General features: G+C 43.3%; 2 protein-coding genes across 5 annotated transcripts in view; one reads left to right on the forward strand and one right to left on the reverse strand.

Annotated features, from left to right (window-relative positions):
* The window catches only part of LOC145505040 (uncharacterized), a 387,325-nt gene that overhangs the window by 236,292 nt on the left and 134,420 nt on the right, over window positions 1-16,613 (forward strand). The window lies entirely within an intron of this gene.
* Window positions 798-16,613, reverse strand: part of LOC145505041 (uncharacterized) — a 128,935-nt gene continuing 113,119 nt past the window's right edge. For both annotated transcript variants that reach the window (XR_014052738.1, XM_081486712.1), the window contains 2 exons: window positions 2,583-2,664; window positions 798-2,254 (listed from right to left, as the gene is read on the reverse strand). Coding sequence is in view for 1 of the 2 variants with exons in the window: in XM_081486712.1 (XP_081342838.1) it covers window positions 2,159-2,254; window positions 2,583-2,664 (178 nt within the window). In the remaining variant the exon portion in view is untranslated. The remainder of the gene's footprint in view (window positions 2,255-2,582; window positions 2,665-16,613) is intronic.

Raw genomic sequence — 16,613 nt, forward strand, 5'->3', positions numbered from 1 at the left:
TCACAAGTCCTACTTGTAGGGTCCTTTATCATTTAAAAATCACCCTCACATTCATTTTCATACTTGTACCAGGAACCATGTGCTGGGGCTGTGGGAGGTGAGTAAGACATGCCCTACTCTCGAAACACCCAGAACCTCTAGGGAAAACAGAAATATGTGATTAACCTTAATACTACAGCCGTAGTACAAATAATACTATAGCAGTACTACTACTAGCTAGCTAGCTACCATTTACTGTTAAGCTCACCACATACCAGACACTGTTCTAAACTCATTTAAGCTTCACCATACCCTGTGAGATAAGTGAATATAGCTATGAATACCATCAGAGTTGAAAAAAAGTTTGCCAGACAGAGGAAGTCCTCGTCACTTAAGAAGCAAGTTTAGCTGGTCTCCTACTGAAATGCTGTGTGCTTACCACATAAGGGAAGACTCTGAGTTCAAGCCTCTGGTCGCCTTATGAGCTGGATCATTACATTACACACTTTGTTATTAAGAAGGTGCAGGTCACACATCTGGGGTCCTGTTTTAAATGAGATCTGAGATAGATTGCATCAAATCCCAGGTGGGTCCTGAGTCACAAAGAGGCAAATTTGTATGGACATACCTTAGGCTTGGCAATGGTTTTCAAGTTTGTTTCCTATCTCCATTTCACAGAAGTGGAGAGGAGACTGAGGCTCAGACAAAAAATCATTTTTTCATGGTCTCAGAATTAGTAGAACAAATAGCATTCTACCTCAGGGATCTACTCCCAAATATTAATATATTCATTCACTTTAGATAAAAACAAAATAATGTAGAAGCACAGAGAAAAGAGTGATTATTAATAATTCCAGCTGAGAGAGGGTGTCACAAAGGAGGCAGCATCTGAGCTGAGTCTCAGGGCACAAGAATAATTTCCCCAAGTGGGGAAACAGGGAGGGATGTCCCATGTAGAGCATGGGCAGCCAGGCCTGAACACAGAAGGCTTGCAGTGTGCTAGGGAGAAAGAGTGGTGTGATCATTTGTCATGGGGACTGGTGATTCTCTGGCCATTCTCTACTGAGAAATGGAAAGGTTGGACTCAAACATAATCAGTTCAGTTCAGTTCAGTTCAGTCGCTCAGTCGTGTCCGACTCTTTGCGACCCCGTGAACCACAACAGGCCAGGCCTCCCTGTCCATCACCAACTCCTGGAGTTTACCCAAACTGATGTCCATCGAGTCGGTGATGCCATCCAACCAACTCATCCTCTGTCGTCCCCTTCTCCTCCTGCCCCCAATCCTTCCCAACATCAGGTCTTTTCCAATGAGTCAACTGTTCACATGAGGTGGCCATTAGTGGAGTTTCAGCTTCAACATCAGTCCTTCCAATGAACACCCAGGACTGATCTCCTTTAGGATGGACTGGTTGGATCTCCTTGCAGTCCAAGGGACTCTCAAGAGTCTTCTCCAACACCACAGTTCAAAAGCATCAATTCTGCGGCTCTCAGCTTTCTTCACCATCCAACTCTCACATCCATACATGACCACTGGAAAAACCATAGCCTTGACTAGACGGACCTTTGTTGGCAAAGTAATATCTCTGCTTTTTAATATGCTGTCTAGGTTGGTCATAACCTTCCTTCCAAGGAGTAAGTGTCTTTTAATTTCATGGCTGCAGTCACCATCTGCAGTGATCTTGGAGCCCCCCCAAAATAAAGTCTGACACTATTTCCACTGTTTCCCCATCTATTTCACATGAAGTGATGAGACCAGATGCCATGATCTTAGTTTTCTGAATGTTGAGCTTTAAGTCAACTATTTCACTTTCCTCTTTCAATTTCATCAAAAGGCTTTTTAGTGCCTCTTCACTTTCTGCCATAGGGTGATGTCATCTGCATATCTGAGGTTATCGATATTTCTCCCGGCAATCTTGATTCCAGCTTGTGTTTCCTCCAGCCCAGCGTTTCTCATGATGTACTCTGCATATAAGCTAAATAAGCAAGGTGACAATATACAGCCTTGACGTACTCCTTTCCTATTTGGAACCAGTCTGTAGTTCCATGTCCAGTTCTAACTGTTGCTTCCTGACCTGCATACAGGTTTCTCAAGAGGCAGATCAGGTGGTCTGGTATTCCCATCTCTTTCAGAATTTTCCACAGTTTATTGTGATCCACACAGTCAAAGGCTTTGGCATAGTCAATAAGGCAGAAATAGATGTTTTTCTGGAACTCTCTTGCTTTTTCGATGATCCAGCGGATGTTGGCAATTTGATCTCTGGTTCCTCTGCCTTTTCTAAAACGTAATAATCACAGTTAATAAAGGTACAGCCCTTTGGAGTTAACAGTGTGCTTCCACATCCATGATGACTTTTTGTCTCATAGCAACACTGTTATCATCCTCGTTTTCTAGAGGAGGAAACTGACACTCCCTCAGCTGATGAATTTTGCCTATTGTCAGTCAGAAAATGGTGGAACCAGAAATTGGTTTCCAAATTCCATGGCCCATGCAGCCCTTCCTACCAAAATGTCTTAAAATTATCACTACTGAGTCCATGTAGCCAGCCAGACTTTGATCCTAGAGTTCTGGGCTACATTCTGTTATAAAGTGGCATTTTACTCACCTTCAGGTCAAGAAGCCGTTTCATCGTAGTGTGTCTCTGCCCAACACTGATGAGTTCTAGGGTCTCACTGGAGGATAATGGCCTGGAAATATAAAGAAGTGGGCCAAGGGGCTGACATGGTCTCATTCACTTGGCCTTACTGGAAGGGGATTGAAAGATTCTTTGCGTCCCCTCCACTCCCCACCTCAGTTCAGTTCAGTCGGTCAGTCGTGTCCGACTCTTTGCGACCCCATGAACTGCAGCACGCCAGGCCTCCCTGTCTATCACCAACTCCCGGAGTCTTCCCAAACCCATGTTCATCGAGTCGGTGATGCCATCCAACCATCTCATCCTCTGTCGTCCCCTTCTCCTCCCGCGACCAATCCTACCCAGCATTAGGGTCTTTTCCAATGAGTCAACCCTTCGCATGAGGTGGCCAAAGTATTGGAGTTTCAGCTTCAACATCAGACCTTCCAATGAACAACCAGGATTGATCTCTTTTAGGATGAATTGATTGGATCTCCTTGCAGTCCAAGGGACTCTCAAGAGTCTTCTCCAACACCACAGTTCAAAAGCATCAATTCTGCGGTGCTCAGCTTTCTTCACCATCCAACTCTCACATCCATACATGACCACTGGAAAAAACATAGCCTTGACTAGACAGACTTTTGTTGGCAAAGTAATGTCTCTGCTTTTAAATATGCTATCTAGGTTGGCCATAACCTTCCTTCCAAGGAGTAAGTGTCTTTTAATTTCATGGCTGCAGTCACCATCAGCAGTGATTCTGGAGCCCAAAAAAATAAAGTTTGACACTGTTTCCACTGTTTCCCCATCTATTTCCCATGGAGTGATGGGACCAGATGCCATGATCTTAGTTTTGTGAACGTTGAGCTTTAAGCCAACTTTTTCACTCTCCTCCTTCACCTTCATCAAGAGGCTCTTTAGTTCTTCTTCACTCTCTGCCATAAGGGTGGTGTCATCCGCATATCTGAGGTTACTGATATTTCTCCCGGCAATCTTGATTCCAGCTTGTGTTTCTTCCAGCCCAGCGTTTCTCATGATGTACTCTGCATATAAGTTAAACAAGAAGGGTGACAATATACAGCCTTGACGTACTCCTTTTCCTATTTGGAACCAGTCTGTTGTTCCATGTCCAGTTCTAACTGTTGCTTCCTGACCTGCATACGGGTTTCTCAAGAGACAGGTCAGATGGTCTGGTATTTCCATCTCTTGAAGAATTTTCCACAGTTTATTGTGATCCACACAGTCAAAGGCTTTGGCATAGTCAATAAAGCAGAAATAGATGTGTTTCTGGAACTCTCTTGCTTTTTTGATGATCCAGCGGATGTTGGCAATTTGATCTCTGGTTCCTCTGCCTTTTCTAAAACCAGCTTGAACATCTGGAAGTTCACGGTTCACGTATTGCTGAAGCCTGGCTTGGAGAATTTTGAGCATTACTTTACTAGCATGTGAGATGAGTGCAATTGTGCGGTAGTTTGAGCATTCTTTGGCATTGCCTTTCTTTGGGATTGGAACGAAAACTGACCTTTTCCAGTCCTGTGGCCACTGCTGAGTTTTCCAAATTTGCTGGCATATCGAGGCAGCACTTTCACAGCATCACCTTTGAGGATTTGAAATAGCTCAACTGGAATTCCATCACCTCCACTAGCTTTGTTCGTAGTGATGCTTTCTAAGGCCCACTTGACTTCACATTCCAGGATGTCTGGCTCTAGGTGAGTGATCACACCATTGTGAATATCTGGGTCCTGAAGATCTTTTTTGTACAGTTCTTCTGTGTATTCTTGCCACCTCTTCTTAATATCTTCTGCCTCTGTTAGGTCCATACCATTTCTGTCCTTTATCGAGCCTATCTTTGCATGAAATGTTCCTTTGGTATCTCTAATTTTCTTGAAGAGATCTCTAGTCTTTCCCAATCTGTTGTTTTCCTCTATTTCTTTGCACTGATCGTTGAGGAAGGCTTTCTTATCTCTCCTTGCTATTCTTTGGAACTCTGCATTCAGATGGGAATATCTTTCCTTTTCTCCTTTGCTTTTCGCTTCTCTTCTCTTCCCAGCTATCTGTAAGACCTCCTCAGACAGCCATTTTGCCTTTTTGCATTTCTTTTCCTTGGGGATTTTCTTGATCCCTGTCTCCTGTACAATGTCACGAACCTCTGTCCATAGTTCATCAGGCACTCTGTCTATCAGGTCTAGTCCCTTAAATCATATTTGTCACTTCCACTGTATACTCATAAGGGATTTGATCTAGGTCATACCTGAATGGTCTAGTGATTTTCCCTACTTTCTTCAATTTAAGTCTGAATTTCGCAATAAGCAGTTTGTGATCTGAGCCACAGTCTGCTCCCTGTCTTGTTTTTGCTGACTGTATAGAGCTTCTCCATCTTTGGCTGCAAAGAATATAATCAACTGATTTCGGTGTTGACCATCTGGTGATGTCCACGTGTAGAGTCTTCTCTTGTGTTGTTGGAATAGGGTGTCTGCTATTACCAGTGCGTTCTCGTGGCAAAACTCTATTAGCCTTTGCCCTGCTTCATTCTGTACTCCAAGGCCAAACTTGCCTGTTATGCCAGGTGTTTCTTGACTTCCTACTTTTGCATTCCAGTCCCCTATAATGAAAAGGACATCTTTTTTGGGTGTTAGTTCTAGAAGGTCTTGTAGGTCTTCATAGAACCGTTCAACTTCAGCTTCTTTGGCGTTACTGGTTGGGGCATAGACTTGGATTACCGTGATATTGAATGGTTTGCCTTGGAAACGAACAGAGATCATTCTGTCGTTTTTGAGATTGCATCCAAGTACTGAATTTTGGACTCTTTTGTTGACCATGATGGCTACTCCATTTCTTCTAAGGGATTCTTGCCCACAGTAGTAGATATCATGGTCATCTGAGTTAAATTCAGCCATTCCAGTCCATCTTAGTTCGCTGATTCCTAGAATGTCGACGTTCACTCTTGCCATCTCTTGTTTGACCACTTCCAGTTTGCCTTGATTCATGGACCTAACATTCCAGGTTCTTATGCAATATTGCTCTTTACAGCATCGGACTTTGCGTCTATCACCAGTCACATCCACAGTTGGGTATCGTTTTTGCTTTGGCTCCATCCCATCATTCTTTCTGGAGTTATTTCTCCACTGATCTCCATTAGCATATTGGGCACCTACTGACCTGGGGAGTTCATCTTTCAGTGTCCTATCCTTTTGCCTTTTCATACTGTTCATGGGGTTCTCAAGGCAAGAATACTGAAGTGGTTTGCCATGCCCTTCTCCAGTGGACCACAATCTGTCTCAATCTCCCCACCTCAGAACACAACATTTAGGACTATCTCCCCACCTTTGAAATTAAATGACACTTGCTCCTTGGAAGGAAAGCCATGACAAACCTAGACAATGTATTAAAAAGCAGAGACATCACTTTGCCAACAAAGATCCATATAGTCAAAGTTACGGTTTTTCCAGTAGTCATGTACAGATGTGAGTTGGACCATAAAGGTCGAACAGTGAAGACCTGATGTTTTCAAATTGTGGTGCTAGAGAAGACTCTTGAGAGTCCCTTGGACTGCAAGGAGATCCAATCAATCCGTCCTAAAAGAGATCAATCCTGGTTGTTCATTGGAAGGTCTGATGTTGAAGCTGAAACTCCAATACTTTGGCCACCTCATGCGAAGGGTTGACTCATTGGAAAAGACCCTAATGCTGGGTAGGATTGGGGGTGGGAGGAGAAGGGGACGACAGAGGATGAGATGGTTGGATGGCATCACCGACTCGATGGACATGGGTTTGGGTAGACTCCAGGAGTTGGTGATGGACAGGGAGGCCTGGCGTGCTGCAGTTCATGGGGTCGCAAAGAGTCGGACACGACTGAGCGACTGAACTGAACTGAAGCAACTTGCAAGATCCTAGTTCCCTGCCCAGGGATTGCACCCAAGCCCCAGATACTGAGTCCTAACTACTGGTTCACCAAGGAATCCCCTGGACTCAGTTGTTATTTGAATGCTAAATCCCTGAAGTTTGTAGCCAGCTGTTGGGTCCTCTCCAGACCTAACATGTGGCAAAGTAGGGAACAATATTAATATTTGTGCCACTTTGTTGAGCACCTGTTATTTCCCAGTTCCTTTACTTAGACAGTTATCACCTCGGTCTGGAGCCTTGCACCTCCAAGTATGGTCATGGACCAACAGCCCTGCTTATTATAAATGCAGGTTCTCAGGCCCCATTCTGGACTGACACAGTCCCTGTAGGGGATCCATGTATACATGAAAATTCAACAATACTGGTTGAGGCAACTCCAGGTAAAGGATACCTAATCAAAAACTCTCTTTTAAAAAAATAATAAAAATAGACTTTTTAAAAAGCAGTTTTAGGTTTACAGAAAAATAGAGCAGAAAGTAGAGTTCTCATATACTTCATCTCTCTACTGAGTTTCCCCTATTACTAATGTTCAGTTAATTAAACAAAGAGCTCATGAGATGGAGGTCGTTTTCTAATGCTGTTGCTGCCTACTTAAGCAAACCCAAACTTAACCTCAAGGCTAAGAATGTGGAACGTGAAGACCACTGATCACAAATGGCCAACTAGGTTTCTCCAAATAAGGCAACCACTAAAGCTGTAGCCAATCAAATGATTCCTTTGCTTTGCTTCTAGGTCTTTTCTGTTAAAGTCTAGGACCCTTCTATCCCCCTACTCCTGTTACTGAGCCCTCCAAACCATTTCCAGTTTGGTGCTGCCCTATTGGAATAGATGTCTGCTCAAATAAACTTAAAAATTTTAACATGCTTTAGCTTATCTTTTAACATGAACACCTTCCATTAGTGTGGTACATTGGTTACGGTTGATAAACCAATATTACAGTATTTTAAACCCATGTCCATAGTTTATACTAGGGCTCACTCTTTACGTTGTACACCCTGTGGGTTTTGACAAATACATAATGTCATGTATTGGCCATTACAGTATCACACAGAATAGTTTTACTGCCCTAAAAATCCCCTGTGCTCCACCTATTCATCTCTTCTTTCTTGCCCCTGAACCCTGGCAAACATTGATCTTTTATCGTCAAATACCCTTTTGATTTGCTAGAAAATTCATTAAAAGTCTTGCCTAAAGACAAGAGTGCTTTTCAATAATGAAACTGATAGAAAGGTTAAATGACTTGTTCAAAGTCACCACACTAATAAGCGCAGGTTTCTAACTCAGGTCTGACTCCAAATCTCTGTTCCCTTCAGGGTGACCAAGTCTTTTTTTTACTAAGAGAAGGAGACATTTGAGCTTCTGAACTGCAGGAGAGGTTCAGAGTTCTTGGTAACTATTACCCCTATGGATAGGATGTGCATGAAGTGGGATGGGGGTTAGGCAGAGACATAGAAACCATCTGACCTGCAGAGGTCCCCAAGAATTCCTAATATGTGATACAGTGGGAGCCGTAGCTGAATCTCCCCACACCAACTGCTTCTGCACCTCAGTCAAGCCAGTTTTTAATATGATTTACAAATGGGAACTTAGAAATGCTAATGGCCCTGACTGGGCTCACTAATTACTTCTTAATCAGCTGCTAATGGGTATTAGCTGCCAGCTCAGGGTGGCCGATAGGGCTCATATGGCTCCAGCTGGCCAAGGTTAAAGGGAAGCTGGTTATCAAAGTGTCACTGGCCTTGAAAATAGGAGGAAGCCATGGGTGGGTTGGAGAAGGCAATGGCACCCCACTCCAGTACTCTTGCCTGGAAACTCCCATGGACGGAGGAGCCTGGTAGGCTGCAGTCCGTGGGGTCGCTAAGAGTCGGACACGACTGAGCGACTTCACTTTCACTTTTCCCTTGCATGCATTGGAGAAGGAAATGGCAACCCACTCCAGTGTTCTTGCCTGGAGAATCCCAGGGACGGGGGAGCCTGGTGGGCTGCCATCTTTGGGGTCGCAGAGTCGGACACAACTGAAGCGACTTAGCAGCAGTAGCATAGGTGGGTGAAAAGTGTCCTCTTTTCACCTTCTTCTCTTTTTGTCTGGATGTTTGGGCCCAGTCATGCAGGGATGGGAAGCAAAGGTATTTGGAGGACATGAGGAACCAGGAAGAGCAAGGAGTGAGCAGTTAGCAAGCAGAGATCAGAAGACAGTCAACAACTAACTATTGAATATGGACAACGTCAGGTATTGTGCTGAGTGCTTTCCTCCTGATGCTGTCAAGGTCATGGTTTCGGAGGGAGAGAAAGGAAGTGAGGAAAAGTTGAATGTGTAGGAAAGTGAGTGAGGAACATGAAGGACAGAAGTCAAGAATCAGAGGTATCTGAAGGTTGGCAAGAAAAAAAAAGAGAAATAAAACTAACATTTACAGAACATGTTTTAAAAATACTTGTTAGTCATCTGAAATCAATGCTCTCTATGGGAGATATTTTAACAATAATACCTGCCATGAACTGTGACATTCCCAGCATGTGCTGTTCCCCACAATGACTATCTTCAATAGAGGTTTACTGTACCTATTTTACAGATGCAGAAATTAGGATTCACAGAGGTTAAGAGTCATACCTGTGCTCACATTGCTATTACGTAACTTTGTTGTATTTCTGATTGCAATTTTTAACAGCTTTTTTGAGATGGTATTGTCATATATAAAGTATATATGTATTTAAAGATGTACAACTTGGTATTTTGGTGTGTGTATATATTGTGGAATGATCACCACAAAACAGCTAACATATTTATTATCTCTACAAAGTTACCATTTGTGTGGAAGAAGATTTAAGATTTATTGATTTATCCTCTCATCAATTTTAAGTATACACTGCAGTGTCAGATTTTATTTTCCTGGGCTCCAAAATCAATGTGGATGGTGACTGCAACTACAAAATTAAAAGATGCTTGCTCCTTGGAAGAATAGCTATGACAAACTTAGTGTGTTAAAAAGTAGAGACATCACTTTGCCAACAAAGGTCCGTCTAGTCAAAGCTATGGTTTTCAGTAGTCATGTATGGATGTGAGAGTTGGACCATAAAGAAAGCTAAGCACTGAAGAATTGATGCTTTTGAACAGTGGTGCTGGGGAAGACTCTTGAGTCCCTTGGACAGCAAGGAGATCAAACCAGTTAATCCTAAAGGAAATTAGTCCTGAATATTCATTGGAAGGACTGATGCTGAAGCTGAAGGGCCAATTCTTTGGCTACCTGATGCGTTGAGCTGACTCACTGAAAAAGACTGATCTGGGAAAGATTGAGGGCAAGAGGAGAAGGAGGTGACAGAGGATGAGATGGTTGGATGGCATCACTGACTCAATGGACATGACTTTGAGCAAGCTCTGGGAGATGGTGAAGGACAGGGAAGCCTGGTGAGCTGCAGTTCATGGGGTTGCAAAGAGTCGGACATGACTTAACAACTGAAGAGCAACAACAGTGCTGTTAACTATCATTACCATGTGTGCATTAGATCTCTAGAACTTATCTTACATAACTGAAACTTGGTACCCTTTAACCAGCATCACCCTCCCCTAGCTCCTGGCAACCACTGACCTGCTCCTCGTTTCTCTGAGTGTGACTATTTTAGATTCTATATATAAGATCATGTAGTGTTTCTCTTTCTGTGTCTTGCTTATTTCACTTAGTATAATGCCCTTCAGCTCCAACCATTTTGTTGCACATGGCAAGATTTCCTTCTATTTTGAAGGCTGAGTAATATTCCACTGTGTATATATACACACACACTTCATTTTCTTTATTTCTTCATCTATCAAAAGACATTTAGTTTGTTTCCATGTCTTGGCTGTTGTGAATAATACAGATATCTCTTTGTGTTCCTACTGTTTATTTCTTTGAGTATATACCCAGAAGTGGGATTGCAGTTTCATATGGTAATTCTATTGTTATTTCTTTTTTGAGAAATTGCCATTTGTTGTCCATAATGGCTGGACCAGTTACCATATCCATCCACTGGCACAAGGGTTCCCTTTTCTTCACATCTTTCCCAACGCTTATTAGCTTTTGTCTCTTTTATATCAGCTATTCTGGCAGATGTGAGGTAATATCCTATGGAGGTTTTAATGATAATTAGAAATATTGAGCATCTTTTCAAATACCTCTGTCATTTGAGTTTCTTTTAAGAAGTGTATTTAATCCCTTTGCCCATTTTTAAATCAGGTTATTTGTATTTTTGGCAATGAGTTGTAGGAGTTCCTTATATATTTTGGGTGTTAACCCTTATCAGATATGACTTGCAAATATTTTATCACATTCCATAGGTTGCCTTTTCATTTCATTGATTGTCTCTTTTGCTGTGCGGAGGCTTTTTAATTTGATATAATCCCAATTCTCTATTTTTTGCTTTGTTGCCTCTGCTTTCGGTGTCATATTTCTAAAAAACTTGCCAGTATCAATGTCAATAAGATTTTTTCCTGATTTCTTCTAGGAGCTTTAAGGTGGTTGTTTTTTTTTTTTTTTTTTTTTAGCTTTAAGGTTTTAAGTCCTATGTTTAAGAATTTTATCTATTTTAAGTAAATTTCTGCATATGGTGTGAAGTTGGGGCCAGTTTCTTTCTTTTGCATGTAGATATCCAGTTTTCCTACCACCATTTGTTGAAGAATCTCTATCCTTTCCCCTTTGCTGAGGATCAGTTGACTGTAAACGTATGACTTTATTTCTGGGTTCTCTATTCCGTTCCATTGGTCTCCGTGTCTATTTTTCTTCCAGCACCATACTGTTTCGATTGCTATATATTTGTAATATACCTTGAAGTAAGGAAGTGTGATACATCCAGATTTGTTAATCTTGCTCAAAGTTCCTTGTGTTGTGGGGGAGGCAGGTGCTTGTATGTAGAATTGTTAGGGTTTTGTATGTATATATCATCATATCATTTGCAAACTTAGATAAGTATTCTGCTTCCCTTCTGATTGGTGCCTTTTATTTTTCTTGCCTGATTGACTTCCAGTACTCTGTTGATAGCAATGGTGAGAGTAGGCATCTTTGCCTTGCTCCAGATCTCAGAAGAAAGATTTCAGTTTTTCCCCATTGATTAGCACGTCAACTGTGAGTTTGTCATACGTGACCTTTACTGTGTTTGGGTAAGAGGTTGGCATTATTAAAACATAGAAATGCATGGGAGGGAGCTTATGGAGCTGAAACTTAGATTGTGAGATGGGGTAATGCCTTATGATAGTGTTTCGAAGCTTGAAAGAGGGGTCCTATTGGCTGGGGACCCAGATCTCTGAAGAAGGGACTTGGGTTGCCTGGTATCACTGAGGGGGACAGTGAGGCTGCTTCTGTGAGTGTTGCTACAAAGTGGGTTCAACGGTTGCTCCTGACAGGAACTCTTGCTGCCAGGGTAAAGAAGTATTGCTCAGTAACACAGACAAGAGCCCTAGGGAGACAGGAAGTAAACAGGAAGGAGTCCCCTCTCACCCCTGCAGCCGTGCAGCCTCCCTCTTTTACCCCTATTGGTAGAGTTTAATGGGTCACTAGCTAGCCTAGCCTAAAATGTGGTTTGCACATTTAGGTTGCCTAGCCCCAACACCTCAAAGCACACATTGTGGTGTAGTGAAAAATATCTGAAATTTAGCATCCAAAGACCTGGACTCTTGCAAAAACTATTTTCACTCTTAGGTCCCTCTAATCCACTCTTAACTGCCAGTCCCCTTGCAATGAGGGGGAAGTCCTCTGGTTAAGTTATGGCCAATGGAGTGTATGTGGAAGGAATGTGTGAAGTTTTCATTCACTTCATTTAAAGGAAGCTGCTTCCCTTCCATTTCTTCTTTCCTACTTCCCACTTACTGGAACACGGCATGGCTGTGGTGAAAAACTACAACCATGAGATGAGGGCAGCATTCTAGGGAACTGACTGGACACCAGGAAAAAAGAAAACTGAGTCCCTGAATGACCTTGAGGGGCAGAGGCACCGTAGTTTACTGGCCTGCCTTTTATCTTGTTTAAGAGACTGTATTTGTCCTGGTGAAGTGGCTGAAGCGGAACCGTGAACTTCCAGATGTTCAAACTGGTTTTAGAAAAGGCAGAGGAACCAGAGATCAAATTGCCAACATCTGCTGGATCATCAAAAAAGCAAGAGAGTTCCAGAAAAACATCTATTTCTGCCTTATTGACTATGCCAAAGCCTTTGACTGTGTGGATCACAATAAACTGTGGAAAATTCTTCAAGAGATGGGAATACCAGACCACCTGACCTGCCTCTTGAGAAACCTGTATGCAGGTCAGGAAGCAACAGTTAGAACTGGACATGGAACAACAGACTGGTTCCAAATAGGAAAAGGAGTACGTCAAGGCTGTATATTGGCACCCTGCTTATTTAACTTATATGCACAGTGCATCATGAGAAACGCTGGGCTGGAAGGAACACAAGCTGGAATCAAGATTGCCGGGAGAAATATCAATAACCTCAGATATGCAGATGACACCACCCTTATGGCAGAAAGTGAAGAAGAACTAAAGAGCCTCTTGATGAAAGTGAAAGAGGAGAGTGAAAAAGTTGGCTTAAAGCTCAACGTTCACAAAACTAAGATCATGGCATCTGGTCCCATCACTTCATGGTAAATAGATGGGGAAACAGTGGAAACAGTGTCAGACTTTATTTTGGGGGGCTCCAAAATCACTGCAGATGGTGACTGCAGCCATGAAATTAAAAGACACTTACTCCTTGGAAGGAAGGTTATGGCCAACCTAGATAGCATATTTAAAAGCAGAGACATTACTTTGCCAACAAAAGTCCATCTAGTCAAGGCTATGGTTTTTCCAATGGTCATGTATGGATGTGAGAGTTGGACGGTGAAGAAAGCTGAGCACCGCAGAATTGATGCTTTTGAGCTGTGGTGTTGAAGAAGACTGTTGAGAGTCCCTTGGACTGCAAGGAGATCCAATCAATCCATCCTAAAAGAGATCAATCCTGGGTGTTTATTGGAAGGTCTGATGTTGAAGCTGAAACTCCAATACTTTGGCCACCTCATGCGAAGGGTTGACTCATTGGAAAAGACCCTAATGCTGGGGAGGATTGGGGGCAGGAGGAGAAGGGGACGACAGAGGATGAGATGGTTGGATGGCATCACTGACTCGATGGACATGGGTCTGGGTAGACTCTGGAAGTTGGTGATGGACAGAGAGGCCTGGTGTGATGCAATTCATGGGGTCACAAAGAGTCGGACACGACTGAGCGACTGAACTGAACTGAACTGAGCTGAATATTAAATGGCTTTGGAGTGTAGCTATTGGCAAGGCCTTCCCTAGTGGCTCAATGGTAAAGAATCTGCCTGCAATGCAGGAGACCTGGGTTCTATCCCTGGGTCAGGGAAGGACTGAATAAATAGAATTCAGATTAAGCTTTTAGAAATGAGCCCAAAGTCCTGGGTAAGACAGAGACCTTCTACCTCTTCTTGGAGCTTCTGTGGAATGCAAACTTTGGTTCCAAAGTTGCTCCAGGGCAACTAAGACCAGGAAGAGCCAGGTTATGCCTGCTACAGTCCCCGTCAACAGAATGAACCCCTGTGCCCTGTCTCTTGATCTCCACAAAACAAGCAACTCAAGACAGGGTGCTCCACCAAGGATGCTACCATAAAATCAAGCATCCTCACAGCTAAGCTTGCCCCTGAAGCAGCAGAGGCAGCAGAAGCTAGTCCTTTCACTTCTGCTTTCCAGAGTTTATGTTCGTGCACCTGATTGGTCAAACCTAAATCACGCCCAGCTTAGCTGAAAGGGAGTCTAGGACACATACCTTTTATCTTTCTAGCCCCCACATTATAGCAATGTATACTAGAAGGAGGATGAGACAGATTTTGAGTGCTAATCCACCCTATCTGGCAAAGTAGATTTATAATATCCTGAGAGTCACTCAACAGATATTTTCTACTGAGTATTTATTGTATGCTGTGGTCATAGCTGAATATGACACAGCCCTTGACCTCAAAGAGTTTTCCTGTACAATTTATAGCACAGTGTGCAAAGTTCTATGAGGAAAGCCTGGAGTCCTGAGGGAAGGCAGAACAGGGCTGTTTAACCAGGTCTTACATGTAAAGTAAAGATAAGGGGACACTGCTCAGAGAGGGCTTAAACAGGTGATGCTGGAGCCTCATCCTGAAGGAAACGTCACAGCTTTCTGACCGAGAATTTAGACTCTGGGATGAATCCCACTTGGCCACTCACTAACTGAAACCCTGAGTAAGTTCTAAATATAAGGCTTCCCTGGTAGCTCAGCAAGAAAGAATCTGCTTGCCAATTCAGGAGATTTGGGTTCAATCCCTGGGTTAGGAAGATCCCTTGGAGAAGGAAGTGGCAACCTACTTCAGTATTCTTCCCTGGGAAATCCCATGGACAGAGAAGCCTGGTGGGCTGTAGTCCATGGGGTCACAAAGAGTTGAATGTGACTTAGCAACTAAACAACAAAAACAACTTGTTCCCTCACCCTATCCTACCCCCCCAAAATGATCTCAGCAAAGAGGGAATGTCTTAGTCTTTGGGTTTCTATAACAAAAATACCAAGCTTGTAAACAACAGAAATATAATCCCACAGTCCTGGAGGCTGGAAGTCTGAGATTAGAGTACAAGCGTGGTCACAAGAGGGCCCTCTTCCAGGTGGCAAACTTCTCTTTGTGTCTTCATATGGTATAAGGGGCTAGTGAGCTTAGTGGGGTCTCTTTTCCAAGAGCACTAATCCCATTCATAAGGGGTCCACCCTCATGACCTACACGCCCCCCCTGCCCCTGCCGCACAAAAGGCCAATTTCCTAATACCATCCCATTGGACATTAGGATTTCAACAAATCAACTTGGGGTGGGGGGACACATGCAGACCATACCAGGGAATGACTTTATATTCAACTCCTTGTAGAAGTTAGTGCTTTATTTTGAAAAGGATATAACTTGCAATAATATTACTTGATTTGATATATGATACCTTTGAAAAAAGAAAGCACTCACCCACAGTCACACAAATAGAGATGGCTGGAGGCAGAATTGACCCTTTCTCTATCACTCACCACCATCCTTCTTTCCTATTGGCTTCTCCCTCCACTGGAGCTCATTTCTGAACAGTATTTCTGACATATGGGACTTTGCCTTTCTTGTGTAGTTTTGGCTCAGCCTGTACCTTTGGCTTCCCAAGGTCTCAGGCAAGGACTCCTTGCCTCCAGACATGTGGCCCTGGGGAGGCCCTCTTGTGATCTAACTCTTCTGCTTGTTGGAGCTGGACTCAGACTTTTTCTGAGTCAGATATACCCAAGTCTGAGGATGACCTCACATCCATAGGAGCAACCAACACTGTAGACCCAGTCTTTCTTCCTTTAGACATGCCAACAGCCTGGGATGATTTACTCTGGGTAAGTGTGTACAGGAAGCTAAACTCAAATTGGGAACAGCTTGGTTGGTTAGTATCCGTATAAGCACTGAATACTCAATCAGAGGTGATTCCCTTCTATGTAACACAGCAGCCAGCACTTGACTCATTCCACCACCTATACAAATGAGAACCAATAACTAAGGGATTCCCGGACATTTCCCCTGCCCCTGAGTTTCCAGAGATGCCCTGATGTCACTGGCCCTGCTAGTTTTCCTACCTTTGTTGTTGTTTAGTTGTTAAGTCATGTCTGACTCTTTGGAAACCCATGGACTGTAGCCCACAAGGCTCCTCTGTTCATGGGATTCTCCAGGCAAGAATACTGCAGTGGGTTGCTGTGCCCTCCTCCAGGGGATCTCCTGGAACCAGGGACTGAACCCACGTCTCCTGTGTCTCCTGCATTGGCAGGCGGATTCTTTACCACTGAGCCACTTGGGAAGCCCTTTCTTACCCTTACTTGTCCCTGAATCCACTTGGGCCTTCTCTCCAACACTATTAGAATATGATTTGGAGTTCCATCCAGGGATGGTAGACCGAACTTCTAGACTGCAGTGCTTTGTCTTACCCAGAAGTATTGTGTTGTCTTAAGAGACCTGATATTCACTTTCTCTATTGCCCTGAGACCTAGAATGCCTTCACGTATAAAATATAGAAAAATAAGTTAAGGTTCTAGGAAGACGACGTGCTGGAGAGGCAGCCTAAAGGCATGAAAAGAGCCCTGGTCTGGGAGT

The sequence above is a fragment of the Giraffa tippelskirchi genome, chromosome 5, assembly GCF_054371585.1.
Source record: "Giraffa tippelskirchi isolate mGirTip1 chromosome 5, T2T-mGirTip1v1.2.pri, whole genome shotgun sequence".
NCBI lineage: Eukaryota > Metazoa > Chordata > Mammalia > Artiodactyla > Giraffidae > Giraffa > Giraffa tippelskirchi.